This window comes from Lutjanus erythropterus, chromosome 20, assembly GCF_056507025.1.
Source record: "Lutjanus erythropterus isolate fLutEry1 chromosome 20, fLutEry1.hap2, whole genome shotgun sequence".
Taxonomy (NCBI): domain Eukaryota; kingdom Metazoa; phylum Chordata; class Actinopteri; order Lutjaniformes; family Lutjanidae; genus Lutjanus; species Lutjanus erythropterus.
Genome location: NC_139336.1, coordinates 25,695,855 through 25,721,799, shown reverse-complemented (window position 1 = coordinate 25,721,799; position 25,945 = coordinate 25,695,855). Strand labels below are relative to the sequence as shown.

Sequence of the window (25,945 nt, the reverse complement as noted above, 5' to 3'; positions counted from 1 at the left end):
GAAGGTGAGTAGATAATGTGTGAATTTTAATTTTTGGGTAATCTAGTCCTCTAAATAGAAAATGTTTTCTGTATAGTGAAATGTTGTGGGACTTTGCGGCAACTTTAAGAGAAAGTTTTGAGATCTGCTGTTTGCTCTCTTACTCTGGTGTCCATAACACATTCCATTCCACTATAGTAGACAGAGTACACACACTGAAAAAATTAAAAATGGATGTAGGCCTGACTGTTAGAGATCAGCATGAAAACTGATAGCTCCTTTGAGACGATGATCTAATATGAGGAAAAATGAATATGTCTCTATCTGGCAAACTGTGGGAAAATGTTCAGTATCACTAGGAAAAAGTCGACTATTAATATCATTATACTGTTATTACGCATGCATTAACATAAAATAAGGGATAAGTTAGATCTTTATTTATCGTGAGGAAAATTGTTGTGCAGCAGTTTCAAGTAGAACAGGACAACTATGACGAATCATTAATAAGTTAGTTGTTTGGTGAATGAAAAGTCAGAAAATGGTGAAAAATGTAAATGAGCGTTTCCAAGGCGGCGTCCTCAAATGTCTTGTTTTGTCCACAAGCCAAAGGATATTCAGTCAAAACCAAACAAAACAGGAAATATTCAAAATTAAGAAGCGGAACATTTGGGACATTTTTTCCTTAAAACGTTACTCAAGATTATATTAAAAAAGACAAGATAGATGAGACACGATTTGTTTTATTCCTGAGGGAAATTGTTGTGCAGCAGCTGCAGCACGACGTTGCCAAGCGTGCAATCACACAAATATCACTGACGCTTTTTCCATGAACACACACACACACACACACTATTGTTGAGTTAACTTACTAAAGTTGGACAGCCCACTACACACACACACACACACACACACACACACACACACACACACACACACAGACACACACACCGTCAGGCTGTGCTGCAGTGAGAGACGTGCTGATGACGTCAGCGAGTGGTGCAGGAAAATGGGGGACGAAGAAGAGAGATGAAGGGGGACATCACACAGCAGCAGCACCGCAAAGGCCATGAAACGGTAAACCGGATTAATAACACAGCGACAGGTCGGCTGACTTAATACCTTATGTATCATATATTGTGGGAAATTATTTTTCAATACAGTCTCAGTCAAGGTAGGTCAACAATGGACGGCGAAAGGCTGCGTAGGACGGTAAATATTTTAACCAAAATAATCTAATTATATTGCCTTGTATGTCTGTGACGTTAAGTGACAATGATATGAAGGTAGTTATCGAGGCGGTGGCACTGTAATTTACATTTTTCGCCATGAATTTTCTTTGTAAATAATTGTAAATACTCCACGCGTTGTTGGAGTATCGCTGAAATTTAAAATTACCTATCAAAACTTGAATTTTGCCTAGTATTTTAAAATTAGCTGTCATAAAAATCATCCTTTTTCAGAATTCAAATCTACAATAACGTCACATATTTATTTATTTATGTACTTATTTATTTATTTATTTTTTGTCAGGTATGATGACAGACAGTCACAGTCGGTGTGTTGGTACACAGCAGCCTGATCAGAAAGCATGGGGCCCAAGCTCAGTGGCAAGGTAAGACAGGGTGTGGTCCTCAAACCACTTGTCCTTCATCATCATTATCATCTTTATCATCATTATCATTAGAATTGATAGCTGTGTTATCACTGTCATTATCGTGTCCAGCTGCTGGAGGAAGTATTCGGGTTGTTTACTTAAATAAAAGTACTAATATCACACTTAAACCTATAGTCCTCCATTGAAAATGTTAAGTATCATCAGGAAAATGTAGTGAAAGTAGTCCCTCTGCACTTAAAGGATGTAATGAACTTTTCAGTGAGAAATGGCAACCTTTAATTTTGTTAAACTCGTCTGTCTGCTGAAGTGTAATAATTTACCTCTAGTATTCTCTTTCCCTTGTTTTTCTATTTAATACTGTATTTTTTTAAGTTTAAAATTACTGTACAATAGAATTTTAATTAAATTGAACATTTATTTGCATTTTTTGGCTTATCTTGCTTGTTTTTGTGTTGTTTTTTTGTTCTTTCCTGATGTGATTTGTCACATATGACAAAATGGGGATACTGGACCTTTGAATCATGTATGCCATACTATACATGTTATTTAACGTGTATAAACAGGGTTAACGGTATGTATGTGATCAGGGGTATTGGACATTATGTGTGTACGTTAATGTGATGTGACATCATTTCACTGTTGTAGCTGGTTTAGGTGGAGCTATTCTTTAAATATTTTATGTAGGGTTGCAGTCTTGTCCTAATGTCCTTGATGGATTGGTTTGTAAAACGTCAGGGAGAGGGAAATACTTCAACTGTCTTTATTGGATTTTACATTTAATCCATACAAGTAAGCCAAGGCCCTTACAAAAAATACGATACAAACAACTGAAATAAAGTAAGACATAGAAATAATTATGATAAAAAGTGAATTTAAAAAAATCTGCATTGTCAGTGGTAAGATAAATAATAATAGGAACAATTACACAGAAAAATTGGGACACAAAATAAATTAAAATAAACAAACACATGACTAAATGTAAACAAAAGTATGTCGTGAGAAATGCTGTCACAATCATCCAGAGCCCAAGGTAAAGTGATCATGAAATTGCAAAGGTGGCAAAAGTGCACACATTCTTTACTCAAGTACAAGTACAGATACTTAAAAAAAGACTCTGGTAAAAGTCGACATACTGATTCAACTTCTTTTCTCAAAGTAAAGTGAAAAAGTAAAGTCTGAAAAGTTGTAAAATGTAAAAAGTTGCCCTCTGAAGGACATTGCTACCTGCTGTTTCTGTATAAAGCTAACTGAAGCTCATGTCATATTGATATTAAACTAGACTATTAAACCATTATACCTTCAAATGAAATTTAAAATATATATATATATACTAAAAATAATGAACATTAACTCTGTTACAATTTGAAAATCAGTTTTCCGTGTCAGTAACGGAATTTGAAACATGATCAACAGGAGAACACACGTCAGATCTAATTAAGCCTTTTTTTCTCCTTTTGTTGGAAATTCTCTCATATCTACAGGACTACAAAAATCTTTTGTTCAGCCTCTGCAGAAGCTGCTTCTCAAAGTTCTTTAAATCAAGGAGTGTTCTCGTGAGTCTAAAAAACAATCCTGCAGAGCTTAAAAGCCCTCTCATCAGCAGCTGACAGATGCACTAGACGCCTTTTCTCTCTGCAGTTGCATGTCCCCCTCACCTTGTTACATCTTTTATGTTTTGAAAATGTAAGGAATGCAGAGTGCAGATATTTGTGTTTAAATGTTTGGAGCAAAAGTAAAAAGCATGAAGTGGAGCTTGAAACGGTCTGGTGAGCGCAGCTGGTCGAGAGATGGGCAGGTGGACTGATTGAGTGAAGGTGATCCTTGGGTGCAGAAAAACAAGAATTAGTTCTTCAGTCAAAAACAGCAGGAGAAAAGCTACTAAAGTACTGAGAGTGCCAAAGGTGGGCTTGAGGAGGGCTTGATACCAAACTGACAGAAGCGACGATCAGGCAGTGAGTCGATGAAAACGCAGGGTTTAAGCACTGCTGGGCTGATGAGTTGATGGATGGCAAGTGTGCCGTAATCAGGCTGGAGTGCAGGTGGTGAGGTGCTCTTTTAGCCAGGAGAGATAGAGATGGAGAGCCATGTCCACAGCACACCCACAGAGACAAAGGGGAAGACAGGAGACGCTAGGGAGGAGAATCAACGCTAGAAACACAAGGAACTACGAGTGCTCTGGCACTAACCGTAACAGAGTTGAGCTATATTGACTTATTTAACAGCGGTTTCCTTTCTGTCTGATGTTAAAGTAAAACAGTGAAAATATTCTAAATATAGTGTCGCTTAAACTGATTGATTTTTTGCTGCTGCATTGTTTGCTGCTGGGGGTGTGCAGACCACCAGCTACTGCAACTGATACGCTGACTGTCGATAAGTACCTCACACAGCTGCACTTCAAATAATCCAAACTTATACCTTTAAGCACAGGAGCTGTTCTCTGTCAAACTGTTTGTTTTGTCCAACCTCTGAGTTAGTGGTGGAGTGGTAGCACCTCCCACGTTCCAAAGGTATCCAGGTCACGTTAACCGGTGACTAAAAATGGCATGTAGCTGTGAATGTGACACCGTGTGCAGGGTGTACCCCGTCTCTCGGCCAGTATCAGCTGCGGTCGGCTCCAGCCTAAATGCAAACCCTTTAAAAGATCAGTGGTTGGTGTTTAAGCCACAGAGTGTTTTTTGGAAACAATTTAAATAATTGATTAGTTATGAAAACAGTTGCAGATTAATTTTTTGTCTATTATCTAATGCATTGTAAACAGCTTGAAATAAACTATAACAAGTTTTGCCAACCTACAATCTTTTGTTGAGATAATTTTCTTTTAATTTTACATGGCAAGTAACTAAGTACAAATACTTTATTAAATACTTTATTACTGTACTTAAGAGTACATAAGAGTTTTCAGGTATCTGTACTCGAGTATTTATTTTTCTGATAACTTTTACTTTTTTGCCCTACATTTAAACACACATATCTGAACTTTCTACTCCTTACATTAATTTAGTTTCAATGCATTTGATGGGAATTATTGATTATTTGCTATTTTGCATCACTGCTCGCTGCCTTCCCAACAGCAAGACTGAAAACATGCTGGACCACGTCTAATTAAACTTAAAACAGGCATACAGAGCAGTACCCCTTCCAAGTGTGGGTCTGTCAGACCATCTCTCACTGCTCCTCATCCCACCATACACCCTGCTCAGAAGCCCAAGGCAGCCATAAAGACTATAAAGACCTGGCCTGAGGGAGCACTTTATTAGCTGCAGGACTGCTTTGCACACACACAGTGGAATATATTTGAACAACTGGAGATACTGGAACACACAGACTGTATTGTTCTACATTAAGAACAGTGTCACAGTGGACAAACGCATCCGGCTTTTTCCCAACCAAATATCCTGGATGACTAAGGAGGTTAGGGTTAGGGGTTAGCTCTCCGAATGTTGTTGTCTATCTTAAGTGCAATGACCATAAAGGCTTTCTAACTTCCAACAAGATGTGATAAGATGTGACGAGACGAAAACAATGAAAAAGACATGACAATATGAAAACAACATAATAATATGTAACAGGCAAAACAAAAGAGACATAACAAGACAAAAAATGACATAAAAGATCCAACAAGATGCAAAGAATTTAAGACAACAAGATGGAAAAGATAGAAAAGGCTTACGAGATAAAAACGTAACAAAAACAGGAGGATGTAAAAAGTGTAACAAAACAAAAAATGACATAAAAGATGCAACAAGAACAAAAAAATATAAAAGACATATGATGAAAAAAAAGATGTAAAAGGTGTAACGATAAAAAAATAATCTAAAAGCTGCAACAAAACCAAAACGGCGCAAAAGACGTAACAAAAAATGACATAAAAGACTAAACAGGGACACTTGACCATGGAGACAAGTTGAGGTTCAGTTAGCTCTGCACAGAAACATCAGGCAGAAATATCTGTTAGAGAGCAACTTTTTACTTTCATACTTTGAGTACATTTCAGAACCTGTATTTTTTCACTTTTACTCAAGTAAAGAAGTTGAATCAGTACTTCTACTCTTAGTCTTTTTTAAAAACAAGTGCCTGTACTTATACGTAAGTAAAGATGTGTACTTTTTCCACCTCTGTCTTTAGATAAACTTGAATATTTGAGTTTTAGAAAGCCCCAAAATTCTGTTTTTCAAAAGATTTTTCACAGTAAGCTTTAGTTTTGTGTGATGTGTCATAATTTGGGTGCTTGAAAATTAAATGTTTACAAATGAAAATATTAAAATTTGAACCATTATTCACTTTCACTTTAATAAATTAAAGAGTTTTTGAAATACATTTTTTGTTGTTGCTAAAACTCAAAGATTCAAGTATTATTAAGATTTAAAACTCAAAAATTTAGTGAGGACATTATTTTACAGTGTGGTTTCAGCTCAAATTATATATACTGTTGGGTATTTAGTAAATACAATGACTCCCTCTGAAACGTTGTGGTGTAAAGTACAGTACTCAAACTAAATGTGCTGACATTTCACCACTGTTCACGCTGCAGGGACAACAGAGCCACAGGATGGTGATCTTGGTGGCCATCTTCGTCCTCATGACGTTGCTCATCCTGTACGGCTCCAACAATGTCATCGATGACGTCTACGCTCCGTTCCACGTGGCTACGAATCACGCACTCAGGAGCACGGATCTGAAGAAGTGGTCTGGGACCGAAGGCTATGTGCCAGTTTATGGGAACAAGGTACACAAACAAAGAAGTGTAACAAGAGGAACTGACTTGAGTGGGTCGGATTTTGTTACCAGGTTACACGTAATGTGATATGTTGCTATAAATATCAGCGGAGGGGTGATGAAGCATGCAGCGGAAAGGAACAGGAAGTTGTAAAACATCTGAAGTGTAATGTATTGTTCTCTGCATATGAAGCACAGCCAGAAAATATTTCTAGACCATTTGAACCAGAAAACATTCTCTACACTCCCAGAAATAAAGATACTAACTAGAACCATAAAGGGTTCTTTCGCTTATCCCCGCAGGAGAACCCTTTTTGGTTGGTCTGTGTAGCTAAAGTTAGCAGTTGGTCTGTGTAGCTAACATTAGTGATTGGTCTGTGTAGCTAACATTAGTGATTGGTCTGTGTAGCTAAAGTTAGCAGTTGGTCTGTGTAGCTAACATTAGTGATTGGTCTGTGTAGCTAAAGTTAGCAGTTGGTCTGTGTAGCTAACATTAGTGATTGGTCTGTGTAGCTAAAGTTAGCGGTTGGTCTGTGTAGCTAACATTAGTGATTGGTCTGTGTAGATAATATTAGCAGTTGGTCTGTGTAGCTATAGTTAGTGGTTGGTCTATGCAGCTAACAGTAGCGGTTGGTCTGTGTCACTGTTGGTAATCTTAGGAGTTGATTTGTGTAGCTGACATTAGCAGTTGGTTTATTAGCGGTTGGTTTATGTAGCTAACTTTAGCAATTGGTCTGTGTAGCTGCAGTTAGCAGTTGGTCTGTGTAACTCACAGACCCCGGTTATTTTATCTTGTAACTTTTTGGCCGTAAACAATGGGAAAAATAAGTTCATTATTATGTTTCATGATAGAATTCTACAGCAGGATGACAAATTAAAGGAAAACAATATGTTTTATGTCTCAAAATGTGTCTCATTGGCATCAGCTAACATCCTATAATATGATTTTTATTTCTTTGTCTAAAGAACTATATAACTATTCAAGTTTATTTTGAAAGTAATACACTTATAATTCCAAGCAGTTTCAAGCACTTAAAGCACTTTTCAAACATGACATTAAAATTCAAGCATTTTCAAGGATTTCTAGCACCCATACAAAGGCTGTAAGATAAGATATTCCTTTATTAATCCCACAACAGGGGAATTTGCTGTAGATAAAAGTGGATAGCAAAAACAGAAAGAGCATCGATAAAAGTTTATAACATTGCACATATTGGACAGTCGAAATGATAATATACATGACTAAATGTAAACTCCACATCATAACAGAAGGCAGCTCCAGCTTATGTAAGACATTATTTAAAATGTGTGAAACCAGTGTGAAAATGTCGGCGAGCTGTTCTGTGATGTCTGTGACCGAGACCACATCTTCCTTTTTTGTTTCTCAGAACAGGAAGGTGTTTTACAGTGTTACATGTGAGCTTAAACTGAAGACATGCAACATTGCAAGTAATGATGAGCCACTTGCAAATAAAAATCTGATGCAGAAATCAGCCACCTGAACGCTACCCACTATTTCCAGTTGTGTTGCCAAGAGTGTACTGTCGTTTGCAAGCTCTGTTAACTCTCGCTACTTAACACAGTTATGTAAACATTACATAACAAGCATGCATGCAGCATGGCATACAATGTACGACTGTACCCGACTCAGATTTGGCTGTTCAGTGCAAACATTGTACAGAAGATGTTACAGCAGAAAGCATATAATCACAAGTTAGACATCCTGTTGCCTAATGTGATCCACAAAGGGCCCCCAATTTTATGCATATTTCAAATTACAGTTTGACAAAGAGTATCTTGTCTCCTTCAGATGTAAACAGGAAATCAAATCGTTGAGCCTTTTTTTTTTTTTATATAACAAGGAGGGAATGAACTGTTCCATTCCCTCACCATGCCAAACATAAGACCCAGAGTTACAGTCAGGACTTAGTATTACACTGTGTCACTGATATATCTTGCAGGATTTCTGAAGTTTACGGCCTGAGTAAGAGTTTGCGTTTGTCACATGTTGAGGAAATGGAAGAGTGTGGTCTGAGCCTCTTTTCAGTTATCTACAATGTGGTTACAATGTCGTCAGCGTGTCACAAAACACAAACTGTCGCTTAGTCACTGGACTGGATCCCTGGCTACCAATATTTTAAGACCTACCTGTGTCCTAAGTTGGCTCCACAGCAATAATAGCCTTTCATTTACACATTGTAGGGGATGAAAGTATTTCACTTTTGCAGATCCTGGTGAAATATAGTCTAAATGTGTGCCAGTTTTTTCTCCAGTGACCAAAGTCGTCTTTTAAACTGAAACCTTTTCAGCTGAAAAAAGCTCAGCGGGAAGAGTCCATCACAGTAGACGGCGGCAGAGGAGTTTGTACCACCATCTGGTTCAGAAGTGGTTTAGCCGACTTCACTGTCAGTCATCAGTGGAGCAGAGAGTCTCAGACTACCTGCTGCCCTCCCCTGTGTTTCTGTCACCTTTCTCCACTTCCATCATTGGTTAATTTTGTAGTTCGTGGTCATTTTGAGACTCGGTTTGTAAAGTTTACAGCCTGCCATGCTGTTGCTCCAGTATTCGCCGTGTGCTGTGGTGGAAACACTGATCTAAACAGCTCACTATTCCCAGGAGTGTTGACTTGTTCTTTGTTAGTACCATTAACTCAACTTCATATTAATACATTAACTTAAAAAAGTGTCATGCTGTCTTTTGTTTTTAGAGTATGACTCTTCACTGTCATAAGTGTGCGCTGGTGACGAGCTCCAGCCACGTCCTGGGTACCGGAGCGGGAGAGGAGATCGACCGTACGGAGTGTGTGATTCGCATGAACGACGCCCCGACGATGGGCTACGAGACTGATGTAGGGAACCAGACCTCTCTGAGGGTCGTAGCTCACTCCAGTGTGTTCAGGGTGGTCCGGAGGCCCAAAGAGTTCCTGAGCCGGGCAGACAGCAACCCTGTGATCATCTTCTGGGGACCCCCGAACAAGATCGGGAAGGAAGCCAAAGGAACATTGTACAGGTTGATCCAGAGGGTCAGCATGACGTACAGCAACTTGTCCTGCTTCAGTATCACAGCCAGCAAAATGCGCAGATTCGACAATCTGTTTCACAGGGAGACGGGACGAGACAGGTGACCATTTATCGAATTTTATCGTCCAGTAGCCACACATTGGTAAATATCACTTTCACTAACTCTGATTTCCATTTGCTTTGTTGTTGTTTTTTCTGCTCAGACAAAAATCTCACTCGTGGCTGAGCACAGGCTGGTTCACCATGGTCATAGCCATTGAGATTTGTGATAATATCAAAGTATATGGGATGGTTCCACCCAACCACTGTGGGTGAGTATAATGACGCCACTAAAGCTCGACTTGTATTTCTTTTGTTTGTTTGTTTTTCCATTATGACCTGGCACCTGTGCCCACTTACATAAAACCACCTGATCTAAGGATGCTGCAGGAAAAAATGAGTTACATAAAATCATCAAAAGGATTGCAAGAAGGTTCTTTTTTCTTTAGAAAATTTGAAGGGAGTATAAGAGTCCTTTAAAAGTGAAATAATTTGCTTAACATGAGATTGTGGCTAAATATATGATGATTAAAGAGGAGGAGGAGACACCATGACTCACTGTTCAGTTACCTTAGCATTAGCTAAGTGGCTAGCTAAGTCGAACTCTGTCTCATAAAGTAATGTTGGCTATATTGTCTCCTATATTGACTCCTGTCTCCTTTCTTGATGTCGCAGTAATATTTTCATGGGGTTGTTTACTTTATACCACGTTTTCTGCGTGTCTGTATTTTTTATGGCTGAGTTAAATTTCTTTTCTCTTCACCGTGATCATATCCTCTGTTATAAGAGCAGCGTAGCTCCTGTTAATGTGTGTTAATGAGGGAAAGGGAGCGAACAGCGGAGACTGACGGTGAGTGCGGCAAAGCAGAGGGAAAGGTGAGCAGTGAAGTTGTCACTCTGGCACAAAATTTAAAGTGTAGGTTTGAGTTTGTCGGTGAATAGAAGCTGCAGCTTCTCAAAATAAAGCTCCTGTGTGTTTTTTCCCCAACTGCTGAAATGCTGAAATAGCGTTGCTATGGTGATCAGTTCTTCCTGTGTTGAGGGAAAACAAACTACCTAGTACCAAAAAGGGAGTAGAGTCAAGCCGTACCATGTAGAGTAAATATCAACTATTAACCCATTAGTTACCACATTATTGCACACTGGTTGTAAAACAAATTATTATATGACAATTATTTTTTCTAGGAAGAAAACTGGAAACAAGAAGCTGCCCTACCACTACTACAAACCCAGGGGGTCTGATGAATGTCTGACGTACATCCAGAACGAGGGCGGCCGGAGAGGGAACCACCACCGCTTCATCACAGAGAAACAAGTGTTTTCACGCTGGGCGAAACAGTACAACATCACTTTCGTTCATCCCAAATGGTGACGACAACAAAGGGATATCTCACAGAGACCTGAATGAAGAAAAGAAAAAAAAAAGAAAAAAAAAAACAACGCTTTGAGCTGGATTTTATTTTAACTTGCCCCGAATGAGCCTTCAAACAACTGCATGATGAATGACAGCTATTTTCAGGAAATGCCACGAGTATGAAAAAGTTTTTTGGGAAAAAAAAGAAACTATAATTGGACCAAAAGACTGAGGAGATGTTTGGGAATGTATTCTGTCACAGAAGAGGTTTCTCTGTGTATATTGGCCGTCTGCCAAGTGTTTTTGTAAATAGAAAAGAAGATGAATTTTTACATGTTTATAATATTTTTGTTATGTATTGAAAATGCACTTATGTTTCCCATGTGAAGGGAGGATTATATCAGCCTGCATTCTCAAGAGATATGACAAAGTGGCCTATGAAACATTATATTCTATCAGCTCTCCATCATACAGAGATTATACTCTACAGTAATTGCAGTCATATTCATTAGATCACGTAATCAAACCGCAGATAAAATGATCTCTGAAGCCCCACGATGCAGTTTGTGAACTGATATTATAATCAGACTTTTTCAGTGTTTTAGGTTGAATAATAAACATTTTTACTTTAGAGAAGAAGCCAAAAGTATCAGTGTTTAACATCATAATGCAAACATTTGTACAAAACAACTAAATTGAAATCTAAAGTTAGAATATTGAAATGTTTGATTAATAAGCAAAGAGGACCAACAATCTGACCAATATGAGAGCACAATTAGGGCCACTGTAGGTTTTTTTTAAAAGTAATATTCAGAGAATAATCTTAAATTTTCAAGATTAAAATTGTAAATTAACAAGAAAAAGCTCACAATTTTATGAGAAAAAAACTCAAGAGAATATCTGATTTTTTTCTCATAAGATTACCACTTTAATTTCACAGGATGTCCTAGTTTTGTCTTGTAAATTTACCATTTTAATCTCAGTGTCTGATTTTTTTCACATAAAATTGCCATTTAAATTTCACATAATATCCTGGTTTTTGTCTTGTAAATTCACTAATTTAATCTCAGAAAATATCCAAGTCTTTTTCCTTATAAAATTGGGATTTTTTTTCTTATAGATTTACCTCTTAAATCTCTTAAACATCTGAGTTTTTGTCTTGTAAAATTGGGAGTTTCTTGTAAATTTGCAGTTTCAATTCCATGGAACGTTCTTGTTTTTGTTAAATTTATGACTGTCATGTTTGAATTTTTTTCTCTGAATATTACTCCCCACCCCTGGCTCCAGAATTATTTTATTATTGTTTTTACCTACAAAGACCCTAAAATACTGTCATAGACGAAGGATTCCATGCCAGAACACTATACCTGGTGCTAGTGACACATTATGATCTGTATTTTTTAAAAAATGTTAAGAATCCAGCCTAACTTACCAGATGTCAGCGTCAGATGGTTCCAAAAATCACTCTGAGGATGAAGCTCATGAGTACATTCAGTTAGTTATTACAAGTCTGCTGATCTCAAACCTCGAAAAACCCTAAAATTTCAAGCTATCAGTACATAATAGTAACATTTTTGCTGCACTGGATGTTGATTTGAATGTTTTCGTGAAAATTAGACTATAAACATAAAACTTTGACTTGCCTCATGGACTTGAAACCTTTTTACCTCAGCGGCATTTCGGCGCATGCAGCTCAAGTTCATCTGGTCTGCAGAATGCATCATGGTCATATTATGTATCGGTATGTCGCTCAAAGCACTGCACGATTAAATTAAAAGTGAAATTGTAATTTTATCATAGAAATGTGAAGCAGAGAAGGGTGCAATTTTTAAACTGTGTTGCCTTTTACAAATAATTTAACTGTAGAGATATTTTGTAAGAATATTCATCATTACAAATGTAATGTGCTTGATTTGTTGGGATCAGAAGCCTGTATTGTTTATTTCTTTAAAACCATCGGTATTGAAGAGGAAGAAAATACAGGAGCCACACTGACTATTATGCAACTTTACCAAGATTAAATTGCCTGTGAAATTTATCGAGATATTAACCTGAAATACTAACATTACTGAATTTTATATGATGCAAAATAGTGATTATGATCATAATGATAATACAAAAGAACTGAACTGAGGATTATAATGCACAACACACAAACACACAGTTACTGAAATTCTGTCCACCCAATTTACACTGATCAACCCCGACATTAAAACCACAGACAGGTAAAGTGAATAACATTGATAATCTCGTCATGTCACCTGTCTAGAGCAGTCAGTCCTTCAAGTTAATGTGCTAGAAGCAGGAAAATGGGCAAATGTAAGGATCTGTGCAACTTTAACAAGAGCCAAACTGTGATGAATAAACGTCTGGGTCGGAGCATCTCCAAAATGCCAGATCTTATGAAGTTGTTCTCGATATGCAGTGATTAGTACAAGTCAGGGGTCAGCAACCTGCAACTCTTCTGCTGCAAAAAATTAAACAGAATTGTTATTTTAACATTTTAATTTTCAGTCATCATTAGGCTAAGCTGTTTTCCACTAGAGTCATAACAAAAAAAAAAAAAGACGTAACCTCGATTACAATTTTAAAACACTTTAAATCAAAGAATGATACACTACCACATAATGCTTCATGAGTCTCACAACACTAAACCAGCTAATCTTGACAGTTACCAGGTCATTATCATGGCTTCAAGTGAAAAAAAATTGTTTCTCTGGGTGGAAATTTCAACATTATTTTTTCTTTAAATCAGAAAAGAGACCAGCCTCTAATGTTAGCTACACAGACAAACCAAAATGTTCATTTGATTTAGATGTTGAGTCCTTTGATGAGAGTATTTGAACTGTCACTGTACTGTGATATTGCTGATTTAAAGACTAAGTAATGGCACCACCAGAGGCCATGATAATGACTGTAATGTTATCTATGGTTTCACTGGCTACGCTTACATGCACGCTATTTTTACAGTATTCAGAATATTGACATATTCTGAATATGATACAGGCCATGTTAACAGCATATTCCTGTTGGATATACAGAGTCAGGCTTTATTCTGATTGGAGCATTTTCTGATTTAGACATCTGGGATATGATGTATTATTCTGGTTTTACGAGCAATCTTTGGACATGTAAACAGCAAATTTCGAACGTGCGTCTCAGTTGGGGTTTTAACTGCAGTTTGTTTATTTACAGTCAGCTCTATGCTGTAAACAAACCACCTAACCAACAGTTTGCAAGGCTGGAGCAGAGCTGCACGCTAATACCACCAAGCATGTCTGCTTGTAAACAGGAATATTCAATGTCAACTGCTAGACTGTGTGCATGTAAATGTAGTCACTGAGACCATAGTGGCGTTATGAGAGCGCCACAACATGAGGTGGGAGCAGCAGGTGGTTTAAATGTTGTGGCTGATCAGTGTGTATCAATGACGTTAGACTACATATTAGAAACACCTGAGAAACAAACTCAGTATAAGTCAACAGCATCACAAACTACAGGCTCCAAAACAGTCTCCCCTTCACAAAGGAATGATTTCCCTGCAGGACTGTTGTATTAGTGCATAATCAAGACCTTTCATGAGCCAGAAGAAAACTGCCGTCCTCATACAAACCTGCCGTTAAAATGAAATCTGTCTCCTTGTCTTGCTGAGAGAAAATGACGGACTAACAGAACAGGTAGATGCATGCAGCATGTGTCGCAACCGGAAAGTTACTGCATCCACAACACAATCTGAGCACTGTTAAAGGCCTACAGTCTTGCAAAATCTAACAGTTTTCATGTTACTAACAGCAGATGGTTCACTTCTCTTAACGCAGGCATGTGTTTGACCTACTCACTCAGAAACCTGAAGCCGACTGTGGTGTTTTATTGATGAAAACTGAACTCAGAAGCCATTTGTTTGTCCATGTTGTGCTGGTCTCAACACCATTTTTCTTTAAAAAGCTCTGTGATGTTTATGGAAAAACAAGTTATACTCTTTGAAAGATACAATACGAGCCAGTTCAAGTCTGTGGATAGAATTTGTATTTAAATATGTACAATTTGGTGATCCATAAGGAAACAAAGACATACAGAATGATGACTAAATAACAATTAACAGGTATCTAGCACTGATGTGTCTGATGTAAGAAATACTAACAGGTGCAGTTATGGGAAATTAACAACTTCACAATGATAAAATGTCTGCCAGCATGTGTTTAATTTCCTCCATCACTAACTCTTTAATAAACCATTGGACACATCTGAAAAGGCAGCTGTGATCTTCTGTCTCAGCCCCGACATGGACACCAAGATGGCCTCCTGTTGGAAAGAAAATAAGGAAAACTAGATTATAACACTACCTTAATGTGAGAATGTGCAGTATCTTGTCACAATCTGTCATATAATAGGCCCTCACCTCTGTGCGAATAGTCCTGCTGCCCTGACCGGGACAAGTGTTGAGGTAAAGGTCAAATAAAACACTGGGGTCCGTCACATCCAGGTTTTGGTCAGCATCTACACTGGCCTCCAGACCCTGAAGACCTCCAAAAACTACCAGAAGGTGTCTAAAAAGTGTAAAAATGTTGAGTTTAAATTAACAAAACAAAATGATGAAATACTATTAATGGTATCACAAGTCAAAAGAGTCTTTGGGATGGAAATCAACACAGAGATGAGACAAAGACAGGAACTTGGTGCATAAACAGGAGCGGTTTACTCGACAAATAAAAAGCTAAAGCAAAGATGCGCGACCTCGTCTGTGCATGTGCATGTGTGTATGCATGTGTGTGTATGTGTGTGTCCTTCATTCAACCCAGATGTTTCCTCATTTGGTCATTTCTGAGAACCCCGTCTCCAGATGCGTTACATTAATTTGGTGTTCCAAAGAATACACTGCATCGCAGCCTGTGTTGAAGTCAAAGACCTCTTCAAGGGATAGTTCACCCAAAAATGGAAATTCAGTCATAATTTATTCGCCCTCATGCTGACCGAAGGTCGGGTTTAGTTTTTTTTAGCCCACAAAACATTGCTGGAGTTTCGCAGGAAAAAAAGCATTGCAGAATCTCGTCAGTTGAAAAACAGGTCCAAACGTGGACCAAACGGATGTACGTCATGTTAAAACCAGTTTTTCCAAGACTTTCCTGTAACAACTATTTTCATTATTGATCAATCTGTTGAGCGTTGTCTCCATTAATCAATTGGTTGTTTGGTACATAAATGTCAGAAAATGACGAAAAATATCGATCTGTTTCCAAAACCTCGAGATATTCAGTTTACAGCCAGAGACAAGGACTCAACAAGAAAATATTCACATTTAAGAAGCTGAAATCACACAATTTTGAACTTTTTTTTAAATTAAAGAATTACTAAAAACAATTTAGCGATTATTGAAATAGTTGCTGATTAATAATCAAAATGTGCTTTTCACAGAAAATGTGATAATTGATAATTAGCTTATTCTTACTCCATCTTCTTTTTGCTATTCGAATGATTTTCTTTAATTGTTTATTTTCTTATGGCTTTAATTCACAGGACAGCTGAAGATATGAGAGGAAAGTGGGAAAGAGTAGGGGAAATACATGCAGCACATTTCATGGCAATATATGTAGTAATTAAGATACGTCACTAAAAACGACAAAGATCAAACTCATGGTGTCTCTTGAGGAAAATTCAGGGGATCACCAAAGTCATTATGATTCATCCTCTGGGGAACACAGATATTTTTTTACAGAACTTCATGGCAATCCATCCAGTAGTTGTTGAAATAGTTAAGTTTCAATCAATGTGGAGCAACCAACAGTCAACAAACCAACATGGCCATGCCACTAGCATGGCTTATTAAAAAAGTTCCCCTCATAGGCTCTGAACTTACTTAAATGGTGACAGCGTCGCCTGGTCCATGTTGTTGCCTCTCTCTGATGTGCCAACAGTCACATCGTATCCTCCTTCATATGGACTCTCTGTGAAAACTGCACCTGCATCAAACAAACCAACAGAAATAAACATAAAGCAGCCACAGCAGGGAAAAGCCTGCATTCTTACACAGATTCTTATTCGCTGAAAAAAAAGTGGCTCTTCATCCTTCAAAAAAGTTCCAAATTAATTTAGCGCATACTGTATGTTTGAGTAGCAGCAGTGTATCATGGGAAACCTACTGAGGCAAGATGCCAGGCGGACACTGTAACCCCAGTAGAGACCTCCTTCAGTCCTGGGCACGTGAGGAGCCACGACCACACCATTATACACTTTGCTCTCTGAGGACGGACGGACATGTGCAGAATCTTCAGTGCACAAAAAACTTTTCAAAGAATAAATATATCAAAAGATTCAAAAAGTCACAATCTGATGGACGAACCAATACCTTGCTTCTGTGTCTTACTGAGCTGAACTGTGACTCGAAGTCCACACCGCAGCTGTTTATCAATACGAACCTCCTGAGGGAGCAGATGGACAGTTCAGTCAGATCAAAACTGTAATAATCTGCAACAAATTTGTGTAGTTATTTAAGTAGGTATCAAGACACCGAAGTCGTGTCAAACGGACATCATTTTTCACCATTCTCTGACACTCGATCATAATGTGTACCATCAGGATGACGGTAACCTCCATTAAAACATGCTCACCTTTTTCATTCCACAGTTGACTAACGAACCTTGTCCAGGTTTGGTCGTCCTGTCGACGACGACTCCTTCCCGGTATTCTAATTCATCATCTGTCCTCATGTGGTGAGGACTGTCTAAAGGATTGAGCAAACCTGGCAGGAAAAAACAGAACAATAACGTGTGAAAATGTGTCTTCTTTTGCCTTCATTTAAGGGCCTGTTCATACCTGGTTTTACAATGTAATCTCTATTTAGATACAGTACTCAGATTATAATAATCCACTATTTTTATATTTTTTGACTATAGAAACAATAGTTTTTATATTACACTTAATGACACGTGTAGGATAAAACGTAAGTAACAGGTTGCGTTTGTTGCTGTCAGATGAGGGAAATTTTTAGAGTTGTTTTTATCCTGTAAACATGACTATCTGCAAAATACAATCCCAGGAAGTTACTCCAACAGCACTAAAGGTGTCAGAATTTATATCAGTTTTGTCAGGAAAGAGTTAAACTGCTTTAAAACTCTTAGCACCCGATTGCTGTATTTAGCGTCAAGCACTCTTCTCCCTCGACCAGCATTTCTCTTGTTCATTGGCTTTTCCTTTCAGAGAAAGAGGTATTAAAAAAGAAAAAAAATATTGAGGGGTTATTTGATGGAAATGAAAATGGTTTGAATTTAATTTTATATTTTATATACCATAAAGTAAAATCATTAGAAAACGGAAAGGAAAAAGACCTGTTTTTCATATTTTGCTTATTTACAATAGTGGTTGACTGAAAAGGCTGATGCTAACGTCAGTATTTAAAGAAAAGGGCAGCCGATATCGAAAAACAAAGAGTGGCCATGTAGAGTTCCATTACTCCATGAACATTACACTCTAATACACATTGGTATCTAGCCAGTAACATGTTTTTATTGATTAATGAAAAAAAAACATGCCTTTTTCCTCTCTGCTTTCCAATGATTTTATTTGTTGTTATACAAAATGCAAATTGAAAATAAAACTTTTTTTTTTTAAATTTCTTTCATCCCTTTTTCACCATGACAGACAGATGCCTTGCATTTCAATTGTATTTTTTGTGTTTTAAAATGAAAACCAAATAACCACCTTTTTTAGTTTTTTAATACCTCTTTCTGAAAGAACAATCCGGTGACGAAAAGATACAGTGACCTCCCTCTCAGAGTCACAGCTCTCATAAATTTGAACACTCAGACACCATACATGTATTTTTAGATTTACTTTGTAATCATATAATTCCTCCAATCTATTGCTAATAAACCTCTATAAATCTGATAATAAATTACAGCTAATAGCTAATTCGGCACACTTTTAATAGCGCCAAATTTGCAAATTTGGGGAGAGTGAAATGTCTGAGAGAGGACCCACAGTGCTGGCCTTTGAAAACCACAGCTGTAAATGAATGTATGAAAAGGAAGTTTGAACATTTACCTGCATACTGTAAATCTGGATGCTTTGGGAAGAAGCATTTGCGCAGATACCTGATGGAGAAGAAGAGACCTTATCACAGTCTGATAAAAATGGGCTGATGCTTCTGATCTGATTATAATAATGTTGCTACTTACTGGGGACATTCCAGGTACTGAAGTATTCTGGCAAGCTGGATACAAGCTTTTCCTCTCTTCCCAATACCTTTAAATTCTCCTTCAACGCTCCTGTGGGACAAAGAAAAAAGCAAAATATTTCCTATTATCTTTCTGGTGTTTTAGGGAGTGTTTGCCAATAAGTTCTACTCATTAAGTTAACTTACTTGACATCTTCGCCAAGTTCATCAAACACGACAATCTCATCGACACAGAACACCACACAGGCTCGGGCGATCTGTCCAGCCAGGTACGTACGCAACTCAGGGGACTGAGCGTTATCCAGGACAGAACCCGGCAGCGCCACACTCACTGTGTACGGCCGACCTGAGAGAGACACATACACGTCACACTTCACAGCGCCCTGTTCACTGGTATATATGGGCCTACAGCAATCCATGAAATTAAAGTAAGATTACCTTTGTTGTTTTGGCTTTGTTCAATTTTTTCTCTCTCTGCAGCCTCTTGCTTCTTCTGTATTTCCAACTGTTTGACAAGCTTGGCCTCTTTCCATTGCTTTTTATACTCCTTTACTGTTATTGAGGAAGAATCAATGAGAAGAAAATTGTAAGAAAATACATTGTAAGAACATTAGATATACTGTATAAATGTTGGGGCTTTGAGAGACTTGAATTACACCAGATGAGCAGTATGGGAGATTCTGTGACGCTGTTTTCATGTCAATCTCTAGTGGACTAAAAGACTAAACCCGACCTTCAATTGGCATGAGATTGAGTGGATAATGACTGAATTTTTATTTTGTGGTGACCATAATCTTTAATTGCAGCCCGCCTTGGACAGACTTGAAGAAGTCTGAGTAGGTCAAAGTATCAAATAGATACAGGAAAAGACAAAGGGGGTAAAAAAAATAAATAAATAAGCATAACTTTTTCTTTCATTCCTTTAATTTAATTACAAAAATAAAAAAATATATGCTGTGATCAGTGGGTATGATCACTTTTGCTTCACATTTTACATTTTGCTAAATAAATAAATGAATAAATAAAAACATGATGATGTGATATTTGTTGGGGGTATCAAACTTATAAGATTTATGGACCAGGGCATCTCTGCAGCGCTACAGTACTTCTCTGTAATGCTGTTCTGTCACACATTTTTCCTTCGACAAAATATTATAGTTTGTGCAATTTGGATATTACATACACACTCGCCTTCTTAAAGTTTTGATAACATTTCAATTAATTGCGCAGCCCCAGTGTATCTCTCATTCCTTTAATCATCTTGTTACTCCTTATCTCCTGACACAAACTTGACTATTTAAAACCTCCTAATAAAGATTCAGCTATGATACTTAAGTGAAGCTGAAGTGATAAACATTACATGAAATTACTCTCTTAGAAGTCGATTTACAAATTGGCATGAGTTCTCCATTATTGCTATGGCCAAACAAACGTTACAACACCTGATTAACTACCGAGATATTACAGTACAACAAAGTTATCTTTAAAAAAACAAACAAAAGATCAACGAACAAACACACTCCCAAAGCCTTTTAAAAAGTACAAAATCGTGCTCTAACTTATAAATCAAACCACACTGATGGCATGCAGCTGAAGGCTGTTAGCTACATGTAGCATTAGCTAACAGTTAGCTGTTTATTCACCTTCTGTTTTTCGTTTCTTCCAGTTAACCTTCTCCTCCGTCTGTAACGAAACAACAACACATCAAAGGTTATATACAGAAAACTACAATGTCATTTTAATGTAAAACAATCTTGTAACAGTACCCGAGAAGACACAATTTTAGGTCTCTTCACTGCAGCGTCGGTAGACATTTTTATACACACCAACACGTGAAGTTTGTGTACTTCCGGGTTGTCCATCGCGTTTCAGAATAAAAGTCTTTTGGTACCTGTCTTTGACATAATGGTACTGTTTTTGAAATTTGATTATGAGTTTAGGAAACTGCCAGTCAATCTAAATTTCACCTGCAAGTCCTCCATTATTGGGAACTAATCTATAAGCATAATTTTTCTCTCCACAATATACACAATAGCCAGAATTTTACAATAATCATTTTGACTTTTTATCTCACAATTACGATTTTTTAATCTCATAATTGACTTTTTTTTTTTAAATATCATAATTATGATTTACCATGTTGATATTTTTTCTTTCACTGCCAGAAAGGGGCTTCCATTGGGGAATCTGTCAAAGAATTAGACATTTCTTGATTGTGAATTAATTATAATTATTATTATTATTTTAGATCATTACATAAAATGTATAAAGGGGTCAAGGGCAGCTTTTTCCACTATGGCCCCCGAAAGACTGCAACATTCACATTTCTTTATGAGACAAACACTCAGATAATAAGACTATGGGGCAAAGAACAGCGATGATAATTAACTGAAGAACTGCATTTATTAAAAGCTTTATTAAACCTTTCGGATATTTCGATACATGACAAATATGTCTGAGAAATAAAATATGGAGCAATATTTCATGTACAGTTTTCTGCTTAAAATAAAAATTATTTCACAAAAAAAAAAAATCACCAGTACAATGTGAGGTTTATCTAGCCTGATGAAATCTCTCTGGACAGTGGACAGGTAATGCATGACTGTGTGCACCACTGAGGTTATTTTACAGATGAAATCCTCTTAAGATGTCCTCAGCTGCATCCAAAGTGGAGTCCTCCTTTTGACAAAGAGAGTGAGTTAGAGTGAGTTGGACTGTCAAAGGACAGTGAAAGGCTTAGATCAAATTAGGATTGAATTCAATTTGGTAAATTGCATTTTGTTTACTTTGACGAAACAGAATCGGATGTATCTGTCAAACTCCTTGCTGTGCTCTGGACTGTAGAACGCAGAGACAGGGATTGTTGCCAAACCCTGCAGAAAAAAAACAAACAATACAGGATCTAAAAACATCATCATACACCATAAACCATACAGCACTTATGTTATTGCCTTAGGTAGTCATTTATTTCCATCTCCAATAAAGTTTTCATTACATTTTCAAATTTTACCTTCTCTTTAATTAGCCATTTAACAAATCTGAAATCATAGGGTTCATCCTCAGAGCTCTGGTCTTTGAAGTCCACCTCTGTGAAGAAAAAGAGCTGGTTCAGACTAAAGTCCCACCTCTGATGGGACTGATAGCCAATCATAAACGCTGCAGCTGCCCTGGTTTATTCAGTCACAATCACCTGACCAGTTGTTTGTGGTGCAAAAGGCTCTGATGTGTAATTGTGTTTAACTACAAAAAAGAAAATTATGTTTTTATCATTTTAAAAAACTTTTTATAGTACCCATTTCCAGTAATATTTGGTTGAAAATTGAATATAACAGATCCATGTTAGTGTCACTCACTGACAGAGGAGATGTCTGCGATCATAAAATAGCCTCCCTCTGGCATGATGGGCTGCAGACCGACACTCTCCAGACACGCAGCCAGTTTCTTCCTCTTGTGGTGCAGCAGCGCAGGCAGCTGCTGGAAGTAGCTCTCTGCAGTCCCAAACAGCTCGTACTCTCTCTCAAACCCCTGAGCTACTGCCTCCTGTTGAAGGAAGGAATGAAAGAGATGGAAGAAGAAACACAACATATATGCATATGATTTTCTCCTCATTTCCATGTGGTAGATTTTTCTGCAATGGTGACAAAATGTCAAAAAATATATACAAATCATTGGTTTGAGTCAACTAAACCTCCCTGCACCTAACTCTCTTTTAGAAATATGACAAACTAACAATTCTTTACATGTTTGGAAAAACACATCACTGTAGAAACACAAGATAAAAGGTGTCGTATGTTGTCAGTCTTCTTTGCAGTTCGGTATCAATACAATCCATGAAGATAAACTACTTCTGCACAAACTTTACATTTTAGATTTTGTCGGCCAGCCTCCTATGATTATAGGTGCTATTTTAGTTGGAGAGGACAGTGGGAATGAGATGCAAACTGTTGAAAAAATGATTTCTCACTAAAGTTGGTCACAGTTGGTGGATCAGACATAAGCTGAATTAAACACAGACTCATAATAGTAACACTGTTAATTCACCGTCTACTGTGTGTGTGATGGAGGAGTTTTTTTTCTGCTGTTATCAGAGTAACTACCTGATTTGCTGATTCTTGTTTGTTGCTGGAGATGGAACGCATGTACTTTCTAATAATATTAAAGATGTTTGATTTTATCATGAGTATTATTAGTAGTAGTAATTTTAATTTTATTTAACCAGGCAAGTCATTAAAAACAAATTCTTATTTACAACAGCAGCCTCATCATTAAATATTAACGTTAATGGACGTTAAAGCACAGGTTTGTTCCCCCTAGTGTCTAGTTGTGAGGATGCTCAGCAATATAATTTTTATACTGTGTCAAATATTCAAACCCTAGATGCCATGTATTAATTAGAGATAGACCAATAATTCAGCCAATTTAATTCTGGTGTGTATGTTGACATTGCTGTGCAGAGTTTCCAAACTACTGTAGGTCTGCGGTCATTTAGAAACATCATCACTATTACATAGTCTGTCCACCAGAGAGCGCTGACAAATTAACTTTTCAACTGTGAACCTGATGTGGTTAGGCAGAATTAAAAAGACCGATGTAACTCAAAATTTCAGAACATTTGAATTTTTTTAGAGGCACAGAAAGAGGAACTTATAAACTTTTAAAATATGAATATGAGCCATAATTTTTATAACAGATTTCTGACTACAAAAACTCGAGACACAGTGATAAGCAACTCAAATTAATCTTCAGGTTGCCAGCTTTCAAATGATGTATTCCACATCTATGTGACATATAGTGTTGACCTGTTATCTCTCCCTAAAAATCTTCTTCCCCCCAACAAAAAGAAAGGACAAAAATGGGTTTATGCTAGGGAGGGATGGAGTGGAAGAGGTTTTAAAGGACTAAATTCATGACTCAAAACAGCAGGAAGATCATTTGATTTCAAGAATCAAGATTTAAAGCTGAAGTAGTGGAACCAAATTTTTATTTCAGGCCTGTTTTAATAAAATATCATTACACAAATCATTAAGGAGTTATGAGTTTACCTGAGCAGCAGTTGCACAATCAAACACAGACATTTGATGCATGGCTTTCAGACGTTTCATGATATGTCTGGAGCTGATGGCCCAGCCAACCTAAAAACAAAAAGTCATCTTAACAATGTGCAGGAAAGACAAACACATGAGCTGAATACTCAAACTGTCTGTGCGTTACCTTCCAGCCTGTGGCACTGAAGGTCTTTCCAGCGCTGCCAACAGTGATGGTTCGCTCCCACATCCCAGGAAGGCTGGCTGTCAATAGACATAATCAATATACTAACGCAGCTTTATACTTTGTGTGCATTCTGCTGAGTTCTGGCTGTACCTCACCTATCTTTACATGCTTGGCTCCATCATACATCAGCCACTCGTACACCTCATCACTGATGCACAGCACGTCATGTTTGATGCACAGATCAGCGATCATCTGGAGCTCTTCAGTCTTGTAAACCTGTAACGGACATAGACGTGTGTTTATGTAAAAGAATGCATTTTATTCTGTACAACAAAACAGCATAAATCAGTGAATCAGAGAAATTAAGTTTAATTTTCTGATTGTTTCACAGTGGTTACATTCTGAAGAAAAAATAAACATGTCAACAGCTCCATACAACACCAGATTTTGTATGAATGCAGCCAAAATGAACCTTCATCTACTGCTGTGTCCTCAGTTTCCTCTGCTTGTGTGTGTATGTGTGTGTAGCTGAGAGCAGGGGGGAGTCTATATATTGTTTTTTAGGTAAATCCTGCAATAACTGAGTTGCAGGCTATTTTCAACAACCAGTTGGAGACACTACACTGGTTAACGTCTTACCTTGCCTAATGGGTTGTTGGGAGTGTTGATGACGATGGCTTTCGTGCGTGGAGTGAATTTGCTGGCGAGCTCCTCAGCAGAAAGAACCCAGTCTCCACTTGACAGGACGGCGCTGCCTTCAGCTTTCTGTACGTAACAAAAGAAAACAAAAAAGTTGATGAAAAAGTTGAACAAAGACGAAAGCTGTCAAAAGACGCTGTGTATCTCACCGGCCTCAGAGGTACGTACACCGCCTTTCCTCCAGCCATCCTCACCATTGGCTGGTAGCAGTCGAAGAACGGTTCAACGATTATGACCTGAAAGACACATTTTAGGGTTACACATCCAAAAAATGAGGGCTGCAGTCCAGATAGCAAGTTGGAGCCATAGACAGTGGATTAAATAGGTTGAAAGTGTGCTGTTTTTCTCCACCCCCCCGGAGTTCCTGGAACTTAATGTTCTTGGTACGTTTGGGTGTGAAAACAGTTTAGTATCAGAAGAAATTTCCCAGAAACATTTCCCTTTCCTATTTGGAACTGGCAAAGTAAACCAAACAAAAGTAAAGTAAAGTGTTATGCACACATACATAACTTGTTTATATTTTGTTAAAACTATTGATTCAATGCCTTGAACTGTTAAAGGTTGGTTTTCATACCTCATCCCCGTCATCAACCAGAGCTTGAAATGCACAGAAGAGAGCCTGATAAGCTCCAACTGTGACCAGGACGTCTTCAAGAGGATCGATCTCATGTCCCACGACCCTACTGAAGAATTTAGCCAGACTTTTTACAAGAGGAGGGTGACCCTGAGGAGAGAAATGACATGGAAACATTCAGTGTCTCTGATGGTTTGTTCTGTGCCTGAGAAATTAAATTTAACTTCGAAAAGGAACCGCAGGATAATTTCCAGGAAAAACAGTTTTACTTATTAGTTCTTCTTTGACAGTCATAGCAACATAAAACTGTCACCAAGTGCGTATTTTCACTTACAAAAGCTCTGGTGTACTGGTGCATTATGGGTCCTCCACTCACAGCTTTACAAAAAGCCTCCTGGATGAATTTGGGAGGGGAGAAGTCAGGAAATCCCTGTCCGAGGTTCACCGCTTTGTAGTCTGCTGCCAGCTGCATGAATTCAACCCTGTTGGTGCAAAAGTGTTTGTCAAGCACCGTGACACCATTATCACATTTATCTGGAGTATATGAATATAAGCATGTACTGTAAAC

At 37.7% G+C, this 25,945-nt stretch overlaps 3 protein-coding genes across 6 annotated transcripts; 1 reads left to right on the top strand and 2 right to left on the bottom strand.

Moving 5' to 3' along the window:
* The first annotated feature begins 918 nt into the window (after positions 1-918).
* On the top strand, positions 919-10,809 carry st6galnac6 (ST6 (alpha-N-acetyl-neuraminyl-2,3-beta-galactosyl-1,3)-N-acetylgalactosaminide alpha-2,6-sialyltransferase 6). 3 transcript variants are annotated; one of them, XM_084746462.1, is made up of 7 exons: positions 983-1,053; positions 1,140-1,188; positions 1,510-1,591; positions 6,126-6,320; positions 9,018-9,430; positions 9,534-9,641; positions 10,555-10,809. In XM_084746462.1, the coding sequence occupies exons 3-7, from the start codon at positions 1,568-1,570 to the stop codon at positions 10,739-10,741; spliced, it is 927 nt and encodes a 308-aa protein (XP_084602588.1). In that variant the 5' UTR covers positions 983-1,053; positions 1,140-1,188; positions 1,510-1,567; the 3' UTR covers positions 10,742-10,809. The 3 variants fall into 3 exon arrangements, with proteins under 3 accessions (XP_084602587.1, XP_084602586.1, XP_084602588.1); XM_084746461.1 differs by lacking the exon at positions 1,140-1,188 and having other exon boundaries at positions 919-1,053; XM_084746460.1 differs by having other exon boundaries at positions 965-1,188.
* A 4,091-nt stretch (positions 10,810-14,900) lies between these two features.
* On the bottom strand, positions 14,901-20,770 carry spout1 (SPOUT domain containing methyltransferase 1). Its single transcript, XM_084746544.1, has 12 exons — positions 20,660-20,770; positions 20,537-20,576; positions 19,332-19,445; positions 19,080-19,239; positions 18,895-18,984; positions 18,761-18,810; positions 17,329-17,459; positions 17,067-17,139; positions 16,861-16,959; positions 16,578-16,680; positions 15,123-15,270; positions 14,901-15,025 (listed from the first exon to the last, which is right to left on the bottom strand). Exons 1-12 carry the CDS (start codon positions 20,753-20,755, stop codon positions 14,939-14,941), a joined length of 1,191 nt encoding a protein of 396 aa, XP_084602670.1. The 5' UTR covers positions 20,756-20,770; the 3' UTR covers positions 14,901-14,938.
* Positions 20,771-21,476: 706 nt separating this feature from the next.
* Positions 21,477-25,854, bottom strand: LOC146308574 (kynurenine--oxoglutarate transaminase 1-like). Of its 2 annotated transcripts, XM_084746246.1 has the most exons (11): positions 25,712-25,854; positions 25,378-25,527; positions 24,953-25,039; positions 24,744-24,869; positions 24,260-24,380; positions 24,105-24,181; positions 23,936-24,025; positions 22,247-22,433; positions 21,904-21,980; positions 21,680-21,766; positions 21,477-21,572 (listed from the first exon to the last, which is right to left on the bottom strand). In XM_084746246.1, exons 1-11 carry the CDS (start codon positions 25,847-25,849, stop codon positions 21,519-21,521), a joined length of 1,194 nt encoding a protein of 397 aa, XP_084602372.1. In that variant the 5' UTR covers positions 25,850-25,854; the 3' UTR covers positions 21,477-21,518. The 2 variants fall into 2 exon arrangements, with proteins under 2 accessions (XP_084602372.1, XP_084602373.1); XM_084746247.1 differs by lacking the exon at positions 21,904-21,980.
* Between the last annotated feature and the right edge of the window lie 91 nt (positions 25,855-25,945).

Coding starts and splice junctions, on each gene's coding strand:
- st6galnac6 (XM_084746461.1), top strand. CDS start 1,568: ATGGGGCCCAAGCTCAGTGGCAAG. Junction 9,431..9,533: donor AGGGAGACGGGACGAGACAG/GTGACCATTTAT, acceptor TTTTCTGCTCAG/ACAAAAATCTCACTCGTGGC. Junction 9,642..10,554: donor GTTCCACCCAACCACTGTGG/GTGAGTATAATG, acceptor TATTTTTTCTAG/GAAGAAAACTGGAAACAAGA.
- spout1 (XM_084746544.1), bottom strand. CDS start 20,755: ATGGACAACCCGGAAGTACACAAACTTCACGTGTTGGTGTGTATAAAA. Junction 19,446..20,536: donor GAAGAAACGAAAAACAGAAG/GTGAATAAACAG, acceptor CCTCAATAACAG/TAAAGGAGTATAAAAAGCAA. Junction 15,026..15,122: donor GCAGGACTATTCGCACAGAG/GTGAGGGCCTAT, acceptor TCTTTCCAACAG/GAGGCCATCTTGGTGTCCAT.
- LOC146308574 (XM_084746246.1), bottom strand. CDS start 25,849: ATGCAGCTGGCAGCAGACTACAAAGCGGTGAACCTCGGACAGGGATTT. Junction 24,381..24,743: donor CCAACAACCCATTAGGCAAG/GTAAGACGTTAA, acceptor TGTCCGTTACAG/GTTTACAAGACTGAAGAGCT. Junction 24,026..24,104: donor TCAGTGCCACAGGCTGGAAG/GTAACGCACAGA, acceptor TTTTGTTTTTAG/GTTGGCTGGGCCATCAGCTC.